The 20432-nt window shown below is 44.2% G+C and overlaps 1 protein-coding gene across 4 annotated transcripts; it reads right to left on the bottom strand.

Moving 5' to 3' along the window:
- Window positions 1–8891: 8891 nt before the first annotated feature.
- LOC126995404 (F-box/LRR-repeat protein 15-like) lies at window positions 8892–15170 on the bottom strand. 4 transcript variants are annotated; one of them, XM_050854918.1, is made up of 6 exons: window positions 14685–15165; window positions 11691–11901; window positions 11171–11323; window positions 10798–10928; window positions 9811–10117; window positions 8892–9171 (listed from the first exon to the last, which is right to left on the bottom strand). In XM_050854918.1, exons 2-6 carry the CDS (start codon window positions 11895–11897, stop codon window positions 8992–8994), a joined length of 978 nt encoding a protein of 325 aa, XP_050710875.1. In that variant the 5' UTR covers window positions 11898–11901; window positions 14685–15165; the 3' UTR covers window positions 8892–8991. The 4 variants fall into 4 exon arrangements, with proteins under 4 accessions (XP_050710875.1, XP_050710874.1, XP_050710876.1 ...); XM_050854917.1 differs by having other exon boundaries at window positions 14631–15162; XM_050854919.1 differs by having other exon boundaries at window positions 9811–10029; window positions 10833–10928; window positions 14631–15149.
- Window positions 15171–20432: the final 5262 nt, after the last annotated feature.

Here is a 20432-nt window from a genome sequence, read left to right as displayed (position 1 = left end):
TTTTATGTTTTCATGGTAGCTACAGAGGATGGTCACACTACCACCAGGCTCCATATTCTTAAACGTATCAGGTTGGTATTGTCAAACGCTTCCGCCTCTTACGTCAACTATTTCCAAAGGTCTAAAACGGGATCAATCGAGTTCTCATGAGTGTTGTTTTAGGTTCACGGTACAGAAGAAGGGTCAAACTATAGTGAATCCACGAGGAACTGGCGGATTGGGGGGTTTCTGCGGGGGTCTCTCCTCCCGTACCACGCTGCCACATTTCTTGTCTCCAATTGTGGGATTAGAGTCAAGGTGTTAAGTGGACCACCATTAGCCTCCCTTCATTTCCTCCTCCTCCTCTCTCTCTCTCTCTCTCTCTCTCTCTCTCTCTCTCTCTCTCTCTCTCTCTCTCTCTCTCTCTTCTCTTCTCTTCTTCGGGGACGAGAATACAGGCTGTCTTGGTGACCTGTTCGTCATGCACTCATGATCCAGTTTGGCGCAGACTCTTTCAGTAGTTCTTTCACTAACATTAGTGGCTCTTGCTGTTCTTGCAATTACTCTTGTGAGTGGTATGATAAATCCTGTTGTTTTTTCCATCTAAAAAGTACTTGTTTACATTGTAAATGAGTTCTTTCTCGCGGCTGTGCAGCCAACGAAGTGGAGAGGCAGGGGGAGGGAGGGAGGGGAGAGGCAGAGGCGGGAGCGGGCCACCCATGGGCCCACCTGCTGACCTTTCCATGACCTTGAGAGAAGTGATGTGTAGAATGACAACGTTGGAATACAACGGTGTCAAGTGTCGTGGTATTTATACAAAATATTTGTTATTATCTTAAAAACGAAACGATCTCAGCGCTATATGACCTTATTGGATTATCCAATTATTTAATTAAATTAATTTAAAGGTAGTAAATAGCTGACATATGAGAGGAAGCGAGAAGTGTTGAGGGTGTGTGGCAAGGTGCGGTGCGGGGCTGACCCGCACCTCTCACCCCCCAATCCGCCAGTTCCTCCTGGATTGACTATACCCAGGGTCATAAAACTACCCGTGGAAATAATTAAAACTCCTGTGAAAGCCTTGTCGAATGTGTGAGCTTGGGCGCCGAAATATTTGAGAATGTGGCCCTCAGGCTCCCACTACGATTATTTTCCAAGGCCACAGAGAATATCAACCGGGTTTTCATGGGTGTGCTTTTTTCCGTTCATGGCGCAGAAGTCATGTAAAACTATCACTGGGATCATAAAACACTCCATGAAAATCTCAGCAACTTCTACGAGAGGCTTTTCAAACAGGCGAACCGATGTGCCGGATATGTTTAAAAATTCGGGCAGGATCATTAAGGGCAGATCACCTAGTTTTGACCATAGTGTCTGTACAGTATGAACACTGAAATAAATCTATGTCAACCTTCTTTACTCTCTCCTCACATTCATTTCTCCTTCCTTAAATTTCTTCTTTCCTTTCCTTCCCTCCCTTCCTTAATTTCCTCCAATGCAAGTTATCCTAGCTCCAACCCTCCTCCCTTCTCACCTTCCCTTTTTTTAAGTCTCTCCATCTCCTCCCCTTCCCTCTCTTTTAACCTTCCATCCTCTTCCTTGCTCCCTTTGACACCCTTAAAACACACCCCACACAGCCTTCCACTCTCCCCAACATGAGCCCATCCAACACCCCTTCTGCACCCCTTCATTCACCCTTAAACTACGGCTGGAAATGCCCGAAACGCCTATGAAAGCCTTGTCAAATATGCGTACTACTTGGCCGACGAAAGGGTTCTCATTTGCTGCTACATCAGGTGTTTACTTTCCCCCTCACGAAGCATTTGTGTGTGTGTGTGTGTGTGTGTGTGTGTGTGTGTTAATGCCCAGTTTGCAGGTTATGGATGCAGCTATCTCGATGTTGGCTACCGTATATATAGGCGTCATTCCTTTGTTTCCTTTGCTTTTTTTTTCTTTACGTTCTCATTATTTCTTCTTCCCAAATGAAAGAATTATTAATATTACACGACAACTGCTTGCTTGTTCTCTCTCTCTCTCTCTCTCTCTCTCTCTCTGAGGTTAAAATAAGAGAAAAATATTTTGAGAGAGAGAGAGAGAGAGAGAGAGAGAGAGAGAGATTTAAATAGATTTAAATAGAAAATCAGACCACACAGACCCCATGGTCCAGACTTGGTGGTCTGTCCTTAAACCTAAGTGATTTTACATTAATCAGAAGACTCCAAAACGTTGCATTTCTACTCTAGTTGATATTAAGTTGAAGGAAGTGACGGTCGAGCTTATTTTTGAAGGAGTCAATCGTGTTACACTGGACCACTGATGGTGGAAGCTTATTCCATTCTCGCACTACAACGTTGGTGAAGAAAAATTTGGTGCAGTCTGAATTTACTTGTCTACATCTGAGTTTTACGCCATTGTTCCTCGTGCGCAGTGTCATCGATCATAAACAATGTTGATCTGTCTACATTCGTGAAACCATTAAGTATTTTAAAACATTCGATCAGTTTTCCTCGGAGGCGACGTTTCTCAAGAGAGAACATGTTAAGGGTAGAAAGCACTTCTTCGTAGGATTTGTTGCGCAAGGAAGGGATCATTTTCGTTGCCCGACGCTGAACACCTTCTAATTTAGCAATATCCTTTGCATGGTGGGGGGACCAAAACTGTACCGCATATTCCAAGTGGGGTCTGACTAAACTGTTGTAGAGCGGGAGTATTACATATTTATTCTTGAATACAAAGTTTCTTTTAATGAAGCCCAACATTCTGTTCGCTTTATTTGCTGCATCGATGCATTGCTGTGAGAATTTGAGGTTTGACGCGATTTTGACCCCCAAGTCACGCATTGAACGCTTTTGAGTTTAACGCCGCGCATTTCGTATTCGAACTTCTTATTCCTCGTTCCAACTTGAAGGACCTGGCACTTGTCTACGTTAAAGGGCATCTCCCATCTATCCGACCAAGCTGAAATTTTGTGCAAATCCTCTTGGAGGCTTTGCCTGTCTTCGTCAGTGAGAACCGAGTTACCAATCTTTGTGTCGTCTGCAAATTTACTAATGCGGTTATTGAGTCCAACATCCACGTCGTTGATGTAAATAATGAAGAGCACTGGGCCAAGGACCAAGCCCTGAGGGACGCCACTAGTGACAGGTGCCCACTCTGAGTTAAATCCGTCAATCACTACTCTTTGTTGTCTGTTGCTCAACCAATTCACGATCCATTGGTTTACTTGACCGTCAATACCTATTTGCTTTAATTTGTAAAGTAATTTATGATGCGGGACTTTATCAAACGCTTTCTGGAAATCAAGATAGACTACGTCCAGTGATTTGGTTACGTCATAAACAGTGAAGAGATCGTTATAAAAGGTTAATAGGTTTGATAGGCAGGATCTTTTGTTTCGGAAGCCATGTTGTGAGTCCCCAATCAATGAGTGGCTTTCAAGGTAACTCACAATTTTGTCTCTAATTATGCCCTCAAGTAGCTTACCTACAACCGAAGTTAGACTAATGGGCCTGTAATTACCTGGTACTTTTTTGTCTCCTTTCTTGAAAATCGGTGTCACGTTAGCCTTTTTCCAATCTGAAGGGACGATGCCTTGTCGCAAGGACATATTGAATACGGTTGTGAGGGAGAGTATTTCGCTCTTTGTTTCTTTCAGCAGAGTTGGATATACTACTTTGTCAGGTCCAGGACTTTTATTTGTTTTAAGTGAATGGAGAGCTTTAAGGACTTCATCGGTTGTTATTTCAAAATTAGGCAATGCATGCTCGAGATTTACAATAGTACTGGTGTTGGTGGTAGCGAGAGGAAGACTGTTAGTATTAAACACCGAGGAAAAGTAATTGTTTAAGAGGTCTGCAATGTGTTGGCTGTCAGTCACTAGTGCACCGTCGCTGTTTGTTAAAGGTCCAATACCACTTTTGATCGCCTTTCTGTTGTTTATGTAACTGAAGAAAGATTTCGGATTATTTTTACAGTTGGCTGCAATATTTTCTTCATATCTACGCTTTGCCTGACCTACTAGTCTTTTTACTCGTCGCCTGGCATCATTATAAAGTCTAATGTTTTCGGGCGTGCTTTGTTCTTTCTTTAACCTGTAAAACAATTTTCTCTCATTGACTGATTGTTTAATTTCGCTATTAAACCACGGTGGGCTTTTATTAGTGTTAATTCGCTTCTCGCACAAGGGGACGAATGTGTTCTGCTGAGTGAGTAAGTGATTTTTAAGGCTTAGCCAGGCTTCCTCTACGTTGCCGTCATCTGATAGTTGTATTTCTGTTAGTTTTTGTCGGATTTCTACGAAGTTAGCTCTTTTGAAATTGGGCACCTTTACTTTATTTTCAGTCACTGATGATTGAGCTTTAATGTCGACGCGCACTAATTTATGATCGCAAGAACCGAGGTGTTCTCCTACCGTGACACTACTGACTAGGTTATCTTGGGTCGTTATAACAAGGTCGAGTATATTATTTTGTCGAGTTGGCTCAGAAACCATTTGGCTTAGATAATTTTCTTCTAGAAATTCGATCATTCTATGTGACTCGCCTTCTGTACCTGACAGTGTCGCCCAGTCGATATGGGGGAGGTTAAAGTCTCCTAATATCAGTGAGTCGCTGTTATTAAGTGACTGCCTTAAGACGCTGTACATCTCAAGGTCATCATTGAGTGATTGCCCCTTGAGGTCTGTAGGTGACATATATATTTAAATTGACTTTTGCAATGTTTACTCGCACGCACAAATGTTCAACGTTACTGTTTCCCGGTGTTTTGTCAGTGGGTTGCAAATAGCTTTTGACATAAAGGGCGACGCCACCGCCTCTACGGTTTACACGATCTTTGTTGAAGAGTCTGTAGCCATCTATGTTGTATTCGGAACTTAAATCAATATTTGTGGTGTCGATAAATGTTTCGGTTATAGCAATTATGTCAAAATTTTCTGTTAAAGCAAGACATCTCAGTTCATCAAATTTGTTTCTTAGGCTACGCGCATTGAAACTAAGGATTTTTAAGTTATCTAGAGGCTTGGTAATAGAGGTGGTGGTACTTGCGGGATCACAGTTACGGGTTTGTTGCGATGCACGGCGTCTATTTACACGGGCGGGGTGGAGGGACGTGGCCGTGACTCTTTTTTTGCTCGGATGACACGCACTGCTTCGTTAAGGAGCCTTCCGAGTCTGGCTGCCCCGATGGGAGAAAGGTGCAATCCGTCCCTGTGGAAGAGCTCATTTTGTCCATAGAAATTGTCCCATGCATTTAGGAACTCCACGTCAAGCTCCCTACAAAGAGTCTGTAAGCGGTTATTTAGGCTGAAGGCCTTACTGAAAAAGTCGCTCTCCGCCCAAGTCCGTGGTAGAACTCCTGAAATCAAAATGTTAGGGGATTTAGACTTATACTGCTGGATGAGCCTACGGTACTTCTCCAGGAGTTCCTCAGACCGGGTCGTGGTGACGTCGTTCGTACCTGTGTGAATAACAAACAGTGAATCATTAGTAGCCTGGGGGGAGATCTCCTCAAGAGCAGCAGTTATGTCGTCGATTCCAGCACCAGGATAGCAATAGTTCCGTCTTCGACGAGGAACTCTGCCGCAGAACTCAACGACCTGCTGGCGAACCATTGAGTCACCCACCAGGAAGGTGCTCTCCTGCTCGTCCTCCTCCTCCAGAATGGCAAACCTGTTGAAGCAATGAACAGGATAAATCGCTTGTCTGGCTGGTTTGGCTCCTCCATTCACGACGGTGAAGCCATCATGGTCGGTGCCACTAGCATCCTCCCGTTGCGTGGTGTTGTCCGCTGATGTCGACGGTACCGCTGAGGGCAAGGGGGCGGTTGGAGAAGGGTTTGGCACCACAGCAACGTTAGCCTGGAGAGAGAGAGAGAGAGAGAGAGAGAGAGAGAGAGAGAGAGAGAGAGAGAGAGAGAGAGAGAGAGAGAGAGAGAGAGAGAGAGAGAGAGAGAGAGAGAGAGAGAGAGAGAGAGAGAGAGAGAGAGAGAGAGAGAGAGAGAGAGAGAGAGAGAGAGAGAGAGAGAGAGAGAGAGAGAGAGAGAGAGAGAGAGAGAGAGAGAGAGAGAGAGAGAGAGAGAGAGAGAGAGAGAGAGAGAGAGAGAGAGAGAGAGAGAGAGAGAGAGAGAGAGAGAGAGAGAGAGAGAGAGAGAGAGAGAGAGAGAGAGAGAGAGAGAGAGAGAGAGAGAGAGAGAGAGAGAGAGAGAGAGAGAGAGAGAGAGAGAGAGAGAGAGAGAGAGAGAGAGAGAGAGAGAGAGAGAGAGAGAGAGAGAGAGAGAGAGAGAGAGAGAGAGAGAGAGAGAGAGAGAGAGAGAGAGAGAGAGAGAGAGAGAGAGAGAGAGAGAGAGAGAGAGAGAGAGAGAGAGAGAGAGAGAGAGAGAGAGAGAGAGAGAGAGAGAGAGAGAGAGAGAGAGAGAGACGATCATCCTTACCATAATAAAAATTAGTGGGAAGGTATATGCTGTTACGAGTGTTTTGTGTAATTCACCACGGCCTGATCACGTGTTGGACTCGTAATTGCCAGCAGCTACCCTCCCGACATGAGCAGTTAAGTGCTCTTTATCGTCAATCTCTGGGTACTGCCAGGACCTCACACCCCACACACCCCATCCCCCTTGCTCAAGGGGGGACAATAACCACTCCTAGTCGACAGAAAGAATCCATCCTGAGGGGGCTCGAACCGCCGCCCTGTTAGACCGTGAAGCCTGGCAGCGCAGCGCTCTAACCAGTTGCGCCACGGAGCGGTGTGTGTGTGTGTGTGTGTGTGTGTGTGTGTGTGTGTAGGAGCACATGCAGGTATTGACTGGGGTTCAGTACCATCTCGACGGTAGTTTGTTTAATATCAAACGGCTACAAACCAATACCAAAACCTCGGTAACCAGACTGCTGGAGTTGCAGTACACTTACAACTGTGCGCTATTGGCACACGATACACCGACTATGCAACAAACACTTACCGTCATTGCCGAAGTGTATAGCTCTCGGTCTTAAGATCAATGCTTCGAAGACTGAGATAATGGCTCAGTACATAGAACCACCTCACCGGTTTTACATGCTTCAAGAGCCCATCAACACTGTCACAAACTTCAAATATCTTGGTAGCATCCTGCAGTCCTCCTGCTCAATAGACCTAGAAATACAAGCCAGAATAAATCAAGCCTCAGCCGCATTTGGCCGACCGAGAAGATGAGTATTCTCAAACAACAACTTAAGAACTACCACCAAGACTGCTGTATATCATACCATATGCATATCTACACTACTCTACGGCTCTGAAACATGGACACCGTACAGACGATATGTAAAACAACTTGAACTTTTCCATACCACATGACTCCCACGTATTCTGGGCTTGTCTTGGGAGAGTAGAGTGACACGAGAGGAGCTCTACCACCGAGCTCATACCACCAGTGTGGAGACTATTCTAGCGCAGCGCCACTTACGTTGGCTTGGCCACATTATTAGACTGCCAGATCATCGCATCCTGAGACAGGCACTATATAGTCAACTCCTAGAAGGAATTTGCTCAGCTGGAGGACAGAAGAATAGGTATAAAGACTACACCAAAGACCTATTAAAGAAGTGTAACATTGCTCCTCCATCGCTGGAACAAGTTGCTGCAGACCATCCTCGCTGGCAATCAACATGCCAGCAAGGTCTAGACCATCTTGAGACATCCTTTAATAGAAAAAGAGCTGACCAATGCTTAAGACGACACCAATGAGAACAGGGACTTGCCCCTCCTGGTGAGGAACATCCATGTCCTCACTGCAACAAAATCTGTGCCTCCCGCATCGGCCTTCACAGTCACATACGATGGCATCAACGACAACCATGATAACTCATCTCATCAACCTATATGGATCATAGTCGTCATCGGTCTGCGATGGATTGACAGGAAGGTGTGTGTGTGTGTTGCCTTGCCTACCTAGCTTAACACACACACACACACACACACACACACACACACACACACACACACACTATAAGATGCATATTTAATGTGTGTGTGTGTGTGTGTTGCCTTGCCTACCTAGCTTAACACACACACACACACACACACACACACACACACACACACACACACACTATAAGATCCAGATTTAATGGAAAATCTCTCAAATAAACGTTGCTTCTGTACATTTCACAAAGATAATGTTATGCCCTGGTGCTTCTCCTTCCTTTCCTATACAGTTCTATGCATGTACATGCCAGCACAACCTTAGAAGGTACCAAATATACACATCCTCACATAATTCACAGCTTCTCTCACCAACCCTTGCTCAAGGTAGATAGATAGATAGACAGACAGAGAGAGGCTCCACTTATTTGTCATTGCTGTAGTGGTGTGTTTTCTGAAAGGGGGATCAATAACCCAACCATGCATTTCAAGAGTGGACACATTCAAAGATGGATAAGTAAGTGAGTAAGCGAGAGGTCTGGCAGCTGTCGCTTTGTGAGGGCCAACAGACCTCTCGGAGTGCTAGTGCAGAGTAGTGCCTTGCTGAGCCAGGGTGTTGCACCGTGGCGCTGTGGCTGTCCTCACCTCTGCTTGCCCTTCCTTGCTAGTCAAATTTTGGCTTCCCTTTTGGGACAACAAAAATCAGACATCACAAGCCTGGAAGGAAGATTGCTGGCAGATCATCATGAAAATGCACATCAAGGCCAACACGGCTTAAGTAATTGGCAACTCTCATCATGTATCCCACACTGGTGAAGGAGTGAATCAAGACTGTCAGAAGAGTAATGATGAACATCATGGGAAACACTCCACTATCCACCACAGAGGAAGAGAAGGACCTGGGAGTATATGTTCCCAGGCTACCAGTGAACGCCAAATCTGTGCCAATCGCAGCGGACAGGTTAATAACCAAACAGAAATGCAAGAAATGTTTTAGGTTCATGAAACAGAACAGCAAATATATTCCCTGTATTCAAATACAAATTAAACATTACAAACCCACAATAAATGGCAGGCCAGTCTGCCACGGCCTGATCTCCTCACAACGGTGCCTCTAGATCTGCACGTTGATCATCAGCCGGTCAACGTGTTTCCTGCTCCTGATCATGTCCGCCAGCGGGTAATTGGATGTGATCTTCAAACCTGTGGTGTGGAGGCAACACAGGAACTTCTCCGACACCTTGGAACACCTCCTCACATCAAGGCATTGCATCTTGGAGCAGCTGTCCACAACCTACCCAGCCAGAAAACAAAAATATAAACAATTTCTTCTTCTTTATTTATAACCTATCTTCTTACATTCTTGGGGTTGAACTAAAAACACTGCCAAGATGATTTACACATTCATTATCTATTCAACCCCTTGACTGCAGATTACCTACAAGAAGACATCACCAAGCTACAGGAATGGAACAAAAAATGGCTGCTACAATTCAGTGAAGAAAAATGTATAAAGTCCTGCACCTTGGGAGGGGATATCCAGCATACCAATACCACATGGGAAACACTCCACTATCCACCACAGAGGAAGAGAAAGACCTGGGACTGTATGTTACCAGGCTACCAGTAAAAGCCAAATCCGTGCCAATCGCAGCGGACGGGTTAAGTTTTCATCACCACACTGCACAAATGACCTCACTGTACTGTACATTCTCTACTGTATGAGCAGCAGGACCTTGCCAATATCAAATTCCAAAGTAACATTTTTGACAGTGACAACATTCTTATCTAATTTATAACCTAACCTAACCTAACCTAGACCCACTACTCTCAGCTGTAACTTCTTCAGTTCTTGGTAACATTTTTGACAGTGAGAACATACTTATCTAATTTATAACCTAACCTAACCTAGACCCACAACTCCCAGCTGTACCTTCTTCAGTCCTTGGTCTGTGACTCTCCAACACCCTGCCAAGCTCAGGGTTTCCAGGTCTGAGCAGCTCATAGCCAGGTGGTAGAGGCTTGCATCCGTTATGGCTTCCACATCATTCAGTCTGATTTCTTTGATCTTGGTAAACTTTTGGAAAAACTTAGCGATGTCTTGGTCCTCCATGCCCCAACAGCCACCGGTACTGAAGCTGAGCAACTCGGACTGGAAGGAAGTATTGTTCATGTGTTCTAGTCCGTTAGTACCACCAGCACGCAGAACAGCAAGCTCTAACACAGGCGAGGGCAATGGGCTGTGAGGAAGAGGAGTGAGGCTGGTGTCAGGCTGGGATGAGGAGGGCAGTCAGGGGGTGTGTGTGTTCATATGGGTGAGGCAGCAAGGGATGGAGGGAGGGTTGTGGGGTGGTGGAAGGGGTGAAGCTGGGATGGGGAGAGAAGTGACGATATGTGTGAGTGTTGGAATGGGTAAGGCAGCAAGGGATGGAGGGAGGGTTGTGGTGTGGTGGAAGGGGTGAAGCTGGGATGGGGATAGAAGTGAGGATGTGTGTGAGTGTTGGTGTGGGTTAGGAAGCAAGGGAGTGTGTGTAATGGGTATAGTGCAGTGGTGTGAGGTGGTCTGGACACAAGATAACAAAGGACAAGGCTATAGAAACAAAATTTGGAGACATTTCATCAGGACCTGTCTTACATGGGCCCTTTTTTTCTTTCTTTTTTTTATCTTTTTACAGCAAGGGAGGCACTTCAGTGGCAAAAAAAAAAAAAAAAAAAAAAAGACCACTAGACGCTGCTCTGACAAAAGAAACAGAACAAGAGGTCAGAAGAGAGATCAAATTTGGGTGGAGAGGTGTCTTGATACTCTCCTCTTGAAAGAATTTGTCATATTGCCTTCCTGTATAGACACTTGTATTGAGGCCCAGAAGTCAGAACCTGTTTTCAGGGAACACACACTACACAAAGCAGAGCCCTCCATTACCTGTTGCTACCAAATGAACAAGGCGGGGAGTGTACCTGGTGCAGCGTCAGGGCCTGCAGGCTGCCACCAGTGAACCATGGGCAGCCATCCACCAGCAGGAACTTCAGTTTTTTACACTTCACAGCCAAAATCTTAAAGGAAGAAGAAAAATAAGTGCTCCTGTAAACAGCTGCTCAACTACTTGTCCCAAAAATACATCTGTTAAGCAAATACCGACATTTTCTGTATTCTGCCAGTTACTTCCACCCGACAAGTAGCTCCCGTGTGTGTGCTGGCTAACACAGGCAGAGGGAAGGTAAAGGCCTCCTCCTCCTCCTTCTGAGATGCACAGGACACAAGGAAACAATGCAATGTCACAGATGCAGAACCTTACCTGCAGGGCTCCCCCGTTGAGGCTGCAGCATCCCCTGAGGTCAACATAGACCAGGTTTGGGCTCTGCCTGAAGAGTGTGATGAGCGGGCCGTCACTCAGCCATGAACAGCGAGCCACTGACAGACGCTGAAGGTTTCTACACTCAAGAGTTATCTGAAAATTAATGTCATAAATAAAGTAATTTAATACCCTGCAGGTACTTTAAACATTATGGTTAAAATTCACATTTCAGAACTTTACCTACACTAATACTTTTTGTCAACTCATGCTCTAGATTTTTCAACAGGCACATGCATAACTTTGAGGTCATAACAACTATGTGAGAATGGAGATTTATCATACTGTGTGACATCTGCTTGATATATTTGTACTATATTACATTTTATGCATAAATGTATGTATAATTTTACACATTAATTTTAATAGCATCAAGTTATTTCTTTATTAAAAAAAGCCACTGATCACACACAGAATCAGATACAATACAGATATATACTGATTAAAATGTGTCAAGTGTTACCATGCGAAAATCATCATCCGTCATGTTGTAGTCTGAGACGTCAATTTCTTTGCATGTGTGAAAGTATTCCTTTGACACTCTGTGGAAGGCCCTGGACACCGCAGCGAGGCGACACAGCTCCACCACGGACAGGCGCGGGAAGATGTGCTGGTAGATGACATCGTGCCAGGGGAGGTCTGGCAGCTGCTGGGGCTGCACAGACACCATTGTGCTGAGAGAGGGAGAGAGGAAGGAAGGCAGGGTTATGTGGCTGATCCTTGACCATCTTCCTCATTATCTTCAGCCAGCTGCAGAACAAAAGCCTTTCCCAATGGTCTCCACCTCTCTGCTTGATGTTAGTGTACTCCACCGTGCTTTGGAAAATGCTGTAATTTCATCTCTTTGCCCACCCTGATTTCTCTTACAATTTTTGGGCTGCTGCTCCATTAATTTTGATGATTTTTAAGTGTAAGTTGTTGTCTGTCATGTGTTTGGAGGTTTACCTACTATCCTCTGACCCCTTGGCATTAGCCAAGAAAGTGACCAGAGAGAGAGAGAGAGAGAGAGAGAGAGAGAGAGAGAGAGAGAGAGAGAGAGAGAGAGAGAGAGAGAGAGAGAGAGAGAGAGAGAGAGAGAGAGAGACTTCTTCTTCTTCTTCAGTATTTTAGGGGGCTGGCTAGGCTATGGGACCACAGCCTATGAAGCCCCAGCAGTCAGGTTCAGGTTCAGGTGTTGGTCAGGAAGCATACATAGCCTTTGCAACAGCGCTTCCCTGTCTTGTTTCTCTTCTCAATCGGTCAAGTTCCTCCGTTGGTGTTCCCTTTTCATCCACATCTCATACACTATTTTCTTAGCTGCTTCTATCCATTCTTCTCTAAACAGTAGATCGCCAATGATGTTGTTTTCTTGTTCTATAATAGATCTTTGCAAAGCTCTTGATTTTTCCCTTATTTCCTCATATCCAGGGCACCATAACAAAAAAATTATTTAAATTTTCCATCTCCCAGTCACATAGTAAACATTTTGTATCTCCATTTGTATGCCTGTTTCTGTCATTTAGTCTTAGGTTGTTGGTTCTTGCTCTATATAGTATCTGAGATGCTGGCTTGTTGTCATATATTTTCTCTTCCGACAGTTTTCTTCATTTCCTTATAAATTATCTATCTTAATTTTACTGCAACATCATTCTGACATTTCTTCATATCCCACGTCTTGCTTCTTTCTTTTAGTTCTTGTTTCTTTAGCTGCTGGTGCTTGACATTTATGTCTTTCATGAAGTCATGGGTTGATTGTAGCCAATAATCTTAAGTTATATTATTTGCTTTTTCTTCCACAATTCTTCTCAAAAGGCCATTGATTTCATTTTCTTCTATATATTTGAGGTAGTTCAGTTGATTTTCTCTAATTCTTGTTTTCATAGTATAACTGTTATATGTGATATTATTCATGAAAAAAATTAAGACACTCACTCACTCACTACGATGTTTGAGAATAAGTGCATCGAAGACTATTATTGAGGCTTACGTTGAAATTGTTGACGGCCCTCGTAGAGCGCTGCATCAGCAGCGGAGCAGGGCCTGAAACCTCATCAACGGTAAACGGTATATACTTGAACCTATTTCTCCTCTTAATGTTGCTACTTGTGCATAGTGTGGGGCTTCCAGTATGGCTCTATATAGTGAATTTTCAATCCTTTGTAATTTTTCTATTTCTTGTTTTGTAAAGGCTAAAATACTTGATGCATACAAAACTGATGGTAACACAATGATCTTTCAATATGTCTTGCCGATGAGGACTTTATTACAACTTTGTACTATTTCTGGATATGTTAAATTTGCCAGTTTCTTTGCCTTTTCTATTGTCTTTTCCTTCTGAATCTTGAAACAGTTTTTCTTGTTTGTAACAATTATCCCCAAATATTTCATATCTTCCTGATTTCATCTACTTTATTTTTCTCATTGAAAATTAGAACACCACTCTTTTCTTTATTTATTTTTAGACCTGTTATGTTACTTAAGTTTATCAACACATCAATCATCCTTTCCATTTGCTCTTTTGATCTCGAAAGTAGTAGGCCATTATCTGCAAAGAAGTGAACTCAGATGGAAGCTTTCATCTCGGAAACCACCTTCTTCTTCTAATTTGTCTATTATTGTGTATGTAATTAATTTGAATAGGGTTGTTGAAGCCGTACAACCTTGCTTTATCCCACTACTCACATTCTTCTTCACTACTCTTCTTCTGTCAATTGCAATATCAGTCGAATCACCTGAATAAATGTCAGCTATTAAATCAATTAAGTTGGGGTGAACCTTAAACTCCATCAAAATTGCTAACATATTTTCTCTTCTTACAGAATCATATGCCTTAGAAGTCTACAGTTGTTACATACAATGGTCTTTTCTCTCTGAATGTTTTATCTATACAATATTTAAGTGTCATAAGGTTATTTTCAATTCTGCCACCTTTTGTAAGGCCACTCTGGTTTTCTTTAGTTACTTGGTTTTCTATAATGTGGTTTTCTAAGGTGTCTTTGACTGTCACTGACAAATAGTTTGAAGCACTCTCAGCCCCGACACAGCCTTCCAAGCCCTCAAGTGTACGCAGACCTTCCTGCAGAAGTCGGGGTAACTCGATAGGATTTAACCACACCGGTGACAGAACGACAACCAAAAACAACACCGGATAGCGACTACTACTGACGGGGCTCTAGAGGCTGTGGTCCCATTGCCTGACTAGCCCCATAAAAAACCCCAGGAAAAAGAATAGTTTGAAGGAGATATTTGTTACTGCAACAGGCCTTAACTCTGACACTTTTGGTTTATTCTTTTTAGGGATCGTTATTGTTCTTGACTTTTTCCATAACTCAGGGACTCTTCCTTCTCCGATTATTCTTAAAACTTTCTGTTAATAACTTTATAAATTTATAATTATTATTTTGTAAAGCTTTATATAATTCACCTTTCATCCCATCTGGCCCGGCTGTTTTCTTGTTCTTTAGTTTTCTTAAACTACCTTTTACGTCTTCTTCTTCTTCTTCTTCGTGGGTGTTTTATGGGGCTAGTTAGGCTGTGGGCCCACAGCCTCTAGAGCCCCGTCAGTGGTAGTTGTTATCAGGAGTCCTCGGTAATGCAGTTGTTGACAAGTGATGTGACGTGATGGTGTCGGAAGTAGTGCCTTTACAACGGCTCCTGTTATATATTCGTCTTGGTCTTGCAATTCTTCTAATCTTTTTTCTCTTGCCTTCCACGGTGTAGTATCTCTTTTTTTTCTCCTTCAGTTTTACGTCTTCGAATAGGAATCTTCCAATTATTTTCTCTTCGGCTTCTTGGTACAGCTGCTGCAGTTCTATTGCTCTTCTTGTGTCTTGCAGGAACAGGCACCATAGCACAAAATGATTGATGTTTTCCACCTCTGCTCCACATAGCTTGCACTCAGTCTGTCTGTTTCTGTCATTTAAGTTGTCGAGTATTTGACCTGGCCTTGAACAATGTCACTGATGATGGATAGTTCCGGGGTCCCTCTGAGCGAGTGTCCATGCAGGCCCCCTTCCCAACCCGAGTACCTCCCGGCACAATCTATCGACTTGCTCCAGCCAGGAACTCGCCGTGGGTGTCCCCTTGGCCTCCTCCACTCAGGATTGTCTCTTACAGAGACAACCCGATGAGCAGGATCAGCTTCCGGAAAACGTGCCACGTGCCCGTATAGCCGGAGTTGGCGTTGACTCACTATGCATGTAATATATATATATATATATATATATATATATATATATATATATATATATATATATATATATATGTGTGTGTGTGTGTGTGTGTGTGTGTGTGTGTGTGTGTGTGTGTCGAATCAGTCTCACTGAGTAGTCGCCGGTTTGACACAAAGTCATTCCAGCAATATCCCATGATTCTGCGTAGACACTTTTTTTTTTTTTTTTTACAACAAAGGAGGCAGCTCAAGGGCACAAAAAATGAAACAATAATAATAAAAAAAAAAACGCTGGTCGCTGTTCCTAAAAAAGAATCAAAAGAGGTGGCCGAAAGATAGGTCAATTTCGGGAGGAGAGGTGTCCTGATACCCTTCTCTTGAAGGAGTTTAAGTCGTAGGCAGGAGGAAATACAGATGAAGGAAGATTGTTCCAGAGTTTACCAGCGTGATGGATGTAAGAGCGAAGATGCTGGTTAACTTGCATAAGGGGTTTGGTCAGTATAGGGAAGAGCATGAGTAGAAAGTCGTGTGCAGCGGGGCCGCGGGATGGGGGGAGGCATGCAGTTAGCAAGTTCAGAAGAGCAGTCAGCGTGGAAATATCGATAGAAGATAGAAAGAGAGGCAACATCGCGACGTAATTTAAGAGGTAGAAGACTATCAGTAGGAGGAGAAGAGCTGATGAGCTCGAGCTGATGAGCTCGAGGAAGCTGATTTAGCGAGAAAGGAGATGTGAAGTTTCCAGTTGAGATTTTGAGTAAAGGATAGACCGAGGATGTTTAGTGTTGAAGATGGTGATAGCTGAGTGTTGTCGAAAAATAGGGGAGGTGTTTGGAAGATTGAGTCGAGTTGATAGGTTGGAGAAATTGAGTTTTTGAGGCATTGAAGGACACAAGGTTCCTTCTGCCCCAGTCGGAAGTGATAGCAAGGTCTGAGGTTAAGCGTTCTGCAGCGTCCAGTCTGGAGTCGTGTACTTCCTGTTGAGAGGGTCTTCTATTGAAAGAAGTTGAATAACGCAGAGTGGAGCCGTCGGCGTATGAGTGGACAGGACAGTTTGTTATGGAAAGATCGTTGATGAATAACAGGAAGAGAGTGGGTGATAGGACAGAACCCTGTGGAACACCACTGCTGATAGGTTTAGGGGAAGAACAGTGACCGTATACCACCACAGAGATAGAACGGCCGGAAAGGAAACTGGAGATAAAGGAGCAGAGAGAGCGATAGAATCCGAAAGAGGGCAGTTTAGAAAGCAAAGACTTGTGCCAGACTCTATCGAAGGTTTTCGATATGTCTAGCGCAACAGAGAAAGTTTCACCGAAACGGCTAAGAGAGGATGACCAAGAGTCAGTTAAGAGAGCAAGAAGATCGCCAGTAGAACGCCCCTTGCGGAACCCATACTGGCGATCAGATAGAAGGTTAGAAGTGGAAAGGTGCTTTTGAATCTTCCGGTTAAGGATTGATTCAAAAGCTTTAGATAGACAGGAAAGTAAAGCTATGTTGATAGGCAGAGACGAAAGAGTTTGACCAGGCAGGGTGTCAGCACGGAAGCACATTTTTTAAGGACAATAGGAGGCACTCCATCAGGTCCATCAGCCTTCTGAGAGTTGAGGCCAGAGAGGGCATAGAAAACATCATTTGGAAGAATCTTAATAATTACAGGCATAAAGGAGTCAGAGGGGTGATGAGTAGGAGGAATATGCCCAGAATCGTCCAAGGTGGAGTTCTTTCAGAAAGTTTGAGCGAAGAGTTCAGCCTTTGAGACAGATGAGACTGCAGTTCTGCCGTCAGGGTTAAGGAGAGGAGGGAAAGAGGAAGAAGTGAAATTGGAGGAGATATTTTTGGCTAGATGCCAGAAGTCACGGGAAGAATTAGAAGAAGCAAGGTGGTGACATTTTCTATTGATAAAAGAAGTTTTGATAAGTCGGAGAATAGATTTGGCACGATTCCGGGCTGAAATGTAAAGGTCATAGTTAGGGGGAGTTCGAAGGCTCTGGAACCTTTTGTGATATTTTACCAAAGGCATCAATCCGCCTCTCCAAATTCCCATTTAGTGTCCATGTCTCACAACCATAGATTAAGACAGGAAGCACAAGGGACTTGAAGATCCGGATCTTTGTCCTTCTGCACAGGTATCGACAACGCCATATATGCTCGTGTTGAGCGAGTCCATAACACCGTGGGCCAGGCCAATCCGCCGTTAGACTTCGATCCTGACCAGACTCACCGTTGATATTGTTACGCCAGGGGGTAGATTTTTGTGTATTTGTGTTATCTGTGTGTGTGGGGGGGGGGGGTGCTACTTTGGCACGCGGAGGGCTGGTGAAGGCCGGCGGCGTGGGGTGTATTGCGGCAGCCCGGGCGGGAGCCGCCGGGCTGCCGTATCCTGTCCTATCGCTCCTGTACACCCTCTGGACCCACCGAAGAGGCGATGCTTCTGGCATTGTTCTTCAGCTCGGTGGTACGACCTGAGGATGTACTTTTCCGATTTCCCGTGGAATGATTATTGCTTCCAGGAGCCAGACCCCTCTGTGTGTGCTCAGCGCATCACAGAGGTGATTGTCTCTGGAATGGAGGCATACATTACACGTACTGTCTCTACTCCTCACGCTAAAAAGCCTTGGTTTAATTACGCTTGTTCTCGTGCTGTCAGTGATAGAGTGGCAGCTCACAAAAGGTACCTGAGCCTTCGAACTAATACTACCTATGAACTTTACATTTCATCTAGCCCAAAACATCTCTTCCAACTTCACTTCTTCATCTTTCCCTCCACTCCTCAGTCCTGACGGCAACACTGCCGTTTCATCTATCTCTAAGGCTGAACATCATTTCTCAAACTTTTTTTAAAAACTCCACTCTGGACGATTCTGGGCATATTCTTCCTACTCATCCCCCCTCTGACTCTTTTATGCCCGTTATAAAGATTCTTCAAAATGATGTTTTCTATGCCCTCTCTGGCCTCAATCCTCAGAAGGCTTATGGACCTGATGGAGTGCCTCCTATTGTTCTTAAAAACTGTGCCTCTGTGCTGTCACCCTGCCTGGTCAAACTCTTTCGCCTCTGCCTGTCAACATCTACCTTTCCTTCTTGCTGGAAGTATGCCTTCATACAGCCTGTGCCTAAGAAGGGTGACCGTTCCAATCCCTCAAACTACCGTCCTATAGCTTTACTTTCTTGTCTATCTAAAGCTTTTGAATCAATCCTTAACCGGAAGATTCAAAAGCACCTTTCCACTTCTGACCTTCTATCTGATCGCCAGTATGGGTTCCGCAACGGGCGTTCTACTGGTGATCTCCTTGTCTTCCTAACTGACTCTTGGTCATCCTCTCTCAGCCGTTTCGGTGAAACCTTTGCTATTGCGCTGGACATATCAAAAGCTTTTGATAGGGTCTGGCACAAATCTTTGCTTTCCAAACTACCCTCCTACGGTTTCTATCCTTCTCTCTGTACCTTTATCTCCAGTTTCCTTTCTAACCGTTCTATTTCTGCTGTGGTAGACGGTCACTGTTCTTCCCCTAAACCTATTAACAGTGGCGTCCCACAGGATTCTGTCCTATCTCCCACTCTCTTTCTGTTGTTCATTGATGATCTTCTTTCCAAAACGAACTGTCCTATCCATTCTTACGCCGATGACTCCACTCTGCAATACTCAACAGCTTTTAATAGAAGACCCACCCTATAGGAACTTAATGATTCAAGGCTGGAGGCAACAGAACGCTTAGCCTCAGACCTTACTATTATTTCCGATTGGGGCAAGAGGAACCAGACTGCTCGGTACCCATGGTACCAATACTAGCCAGTCGCTCATAGTGTCCCTCCTTTCTTCCTCACTCGCGTGAGGCTGAGTGCCTGAGTGGATATCTCGGTCATGGATACTCTCTCTCTCTCTCCACTGAATGAAGTGAATGTTTATTTTTTCCATAGAAATTAGCATATACAAAGTCACCTGGATGGACTCATAGTCTAGTAACGATAACAGTATATATATATATATATATATATATATATATATATATATATATATATATATATATATATATATATATATATATATATTAGCAAAACTATAAAAAAAAAAGAATCGGACATGAAGAATTATCTAATAAATAAGTTAATAAAATAATGGAGCCGAACGGGAGGATGGAAACATCAGGCAGGACAAAATGGCGGGAAGACGGACATGCAGCGACAAGCACAGCCGGGACCAACACCACACAGCCATGCATGGCGGGCGAGCGTGTCCCCATAAGCGCCGGCACTGGGAACCCAAACGGTACTGATGGTACCGACAGTCTTCCGACACTTTGAGCGGGGCCCAGTACCGATAGTGTCATATGAGCACTCGGCACTGAGCAGTAGTACCGATTTGTAATGATGCCACTCGGCAGTCATGACGCAGTAAACGGAGAAACATATACTTACAGGCACAGCACCTCGTAGGTGGCACCTGGTGGTGTAACTTTTGGCGTCGTGCATCACAACGCCAGCTGAACAGTTTCCCACATGGACCACGGTCACATAATATATTTATCGTGCGTATTCAAGTTTTCAAGTCACGGATCCGCAGAGGGCTGCGCTTGGGCGGTATAGTATGCGGGGGTTGTGCGGGGGGGTCAGGAGGTTGGGAAGGGATTAGGATTTGGGTTAGGACTTAGAATTAGGGTGAGGATTGGGTAGTACAATCTCCATATCTTTTAAACATGCAGCCCTTGCATTATACGGTTTATACCACAACACAAATCCAACAAGTCCATTATAATTACATTTCTTCTCCTTTGTTGTTTTACTTGCAACAATAAACTATCAATCAATCAATCAATCAATCAGAAACACCACTGCAAAACTCATCGCACTTTGTATGTGGCAATGACCGGGGTTTTGTCACTTTCTGACCGACAATGATCACTCGTCATTATACAGCATGCTGAATGCTGATAAAACACAAAACAATGTTGTTGCTCGTATTTACTATAATATCAGTCCGTCGGATTCTTACCCATCAGCACAAAAGTTATTGAAATACAGAACCCACCATGAACCATGCCATGCACCAAGCGGCCA

The sequence above is a fragment of the Eriocheir sinensis genome, chromosome 8 (assembly GCF_024679095.1).
Source record: "Eriocheir sinensis breed Jianghai 21 chromosome 8, ASM2467909v1, whole genome shotgun sequence".
In the NCBI taxonomy this organism is placed as follows: domain Eukaryota; kingdom Metazoa; phylum Arthropoda; class Malacostraca; order Decapoda; family Varunidae; genus Eriocheir; species Eriocheir sinensis.
The sequence above is the reverse complement of the archived record's forward strand: the minus strand, read 5'-3'. Positions and strand labels throughout refer to the sequence as shown.

What these genes read in the sequence shown, in the direction of transcription:
- LOC126995404 (XM_050854918.1), bottom strand. Translation starts at nt 11,897, where the DNA reads ATGGTGTCTGTGCAGCCCCAGCAGCTGCCAGACCTCCCCTGGCACGAT. An exon ending in CGGATGATGATTTTCGCATG is followed by an intron (nt 11,324 to 11,690) that starts GTAACACTTGAC and finishes ATTAATTTTCAG; the next exon opens with ATAACTCTTGAGTGTAGAAA. An exon ending in TGTTCATTTGGTAGCAACAG is followed by an intron (nt 10,118 to 10,797) that starts GTAATGGAGGGC and finishes TCTTCCTCACAG; the next exon opens with CCCATTGCCCTCGCCTGTGT.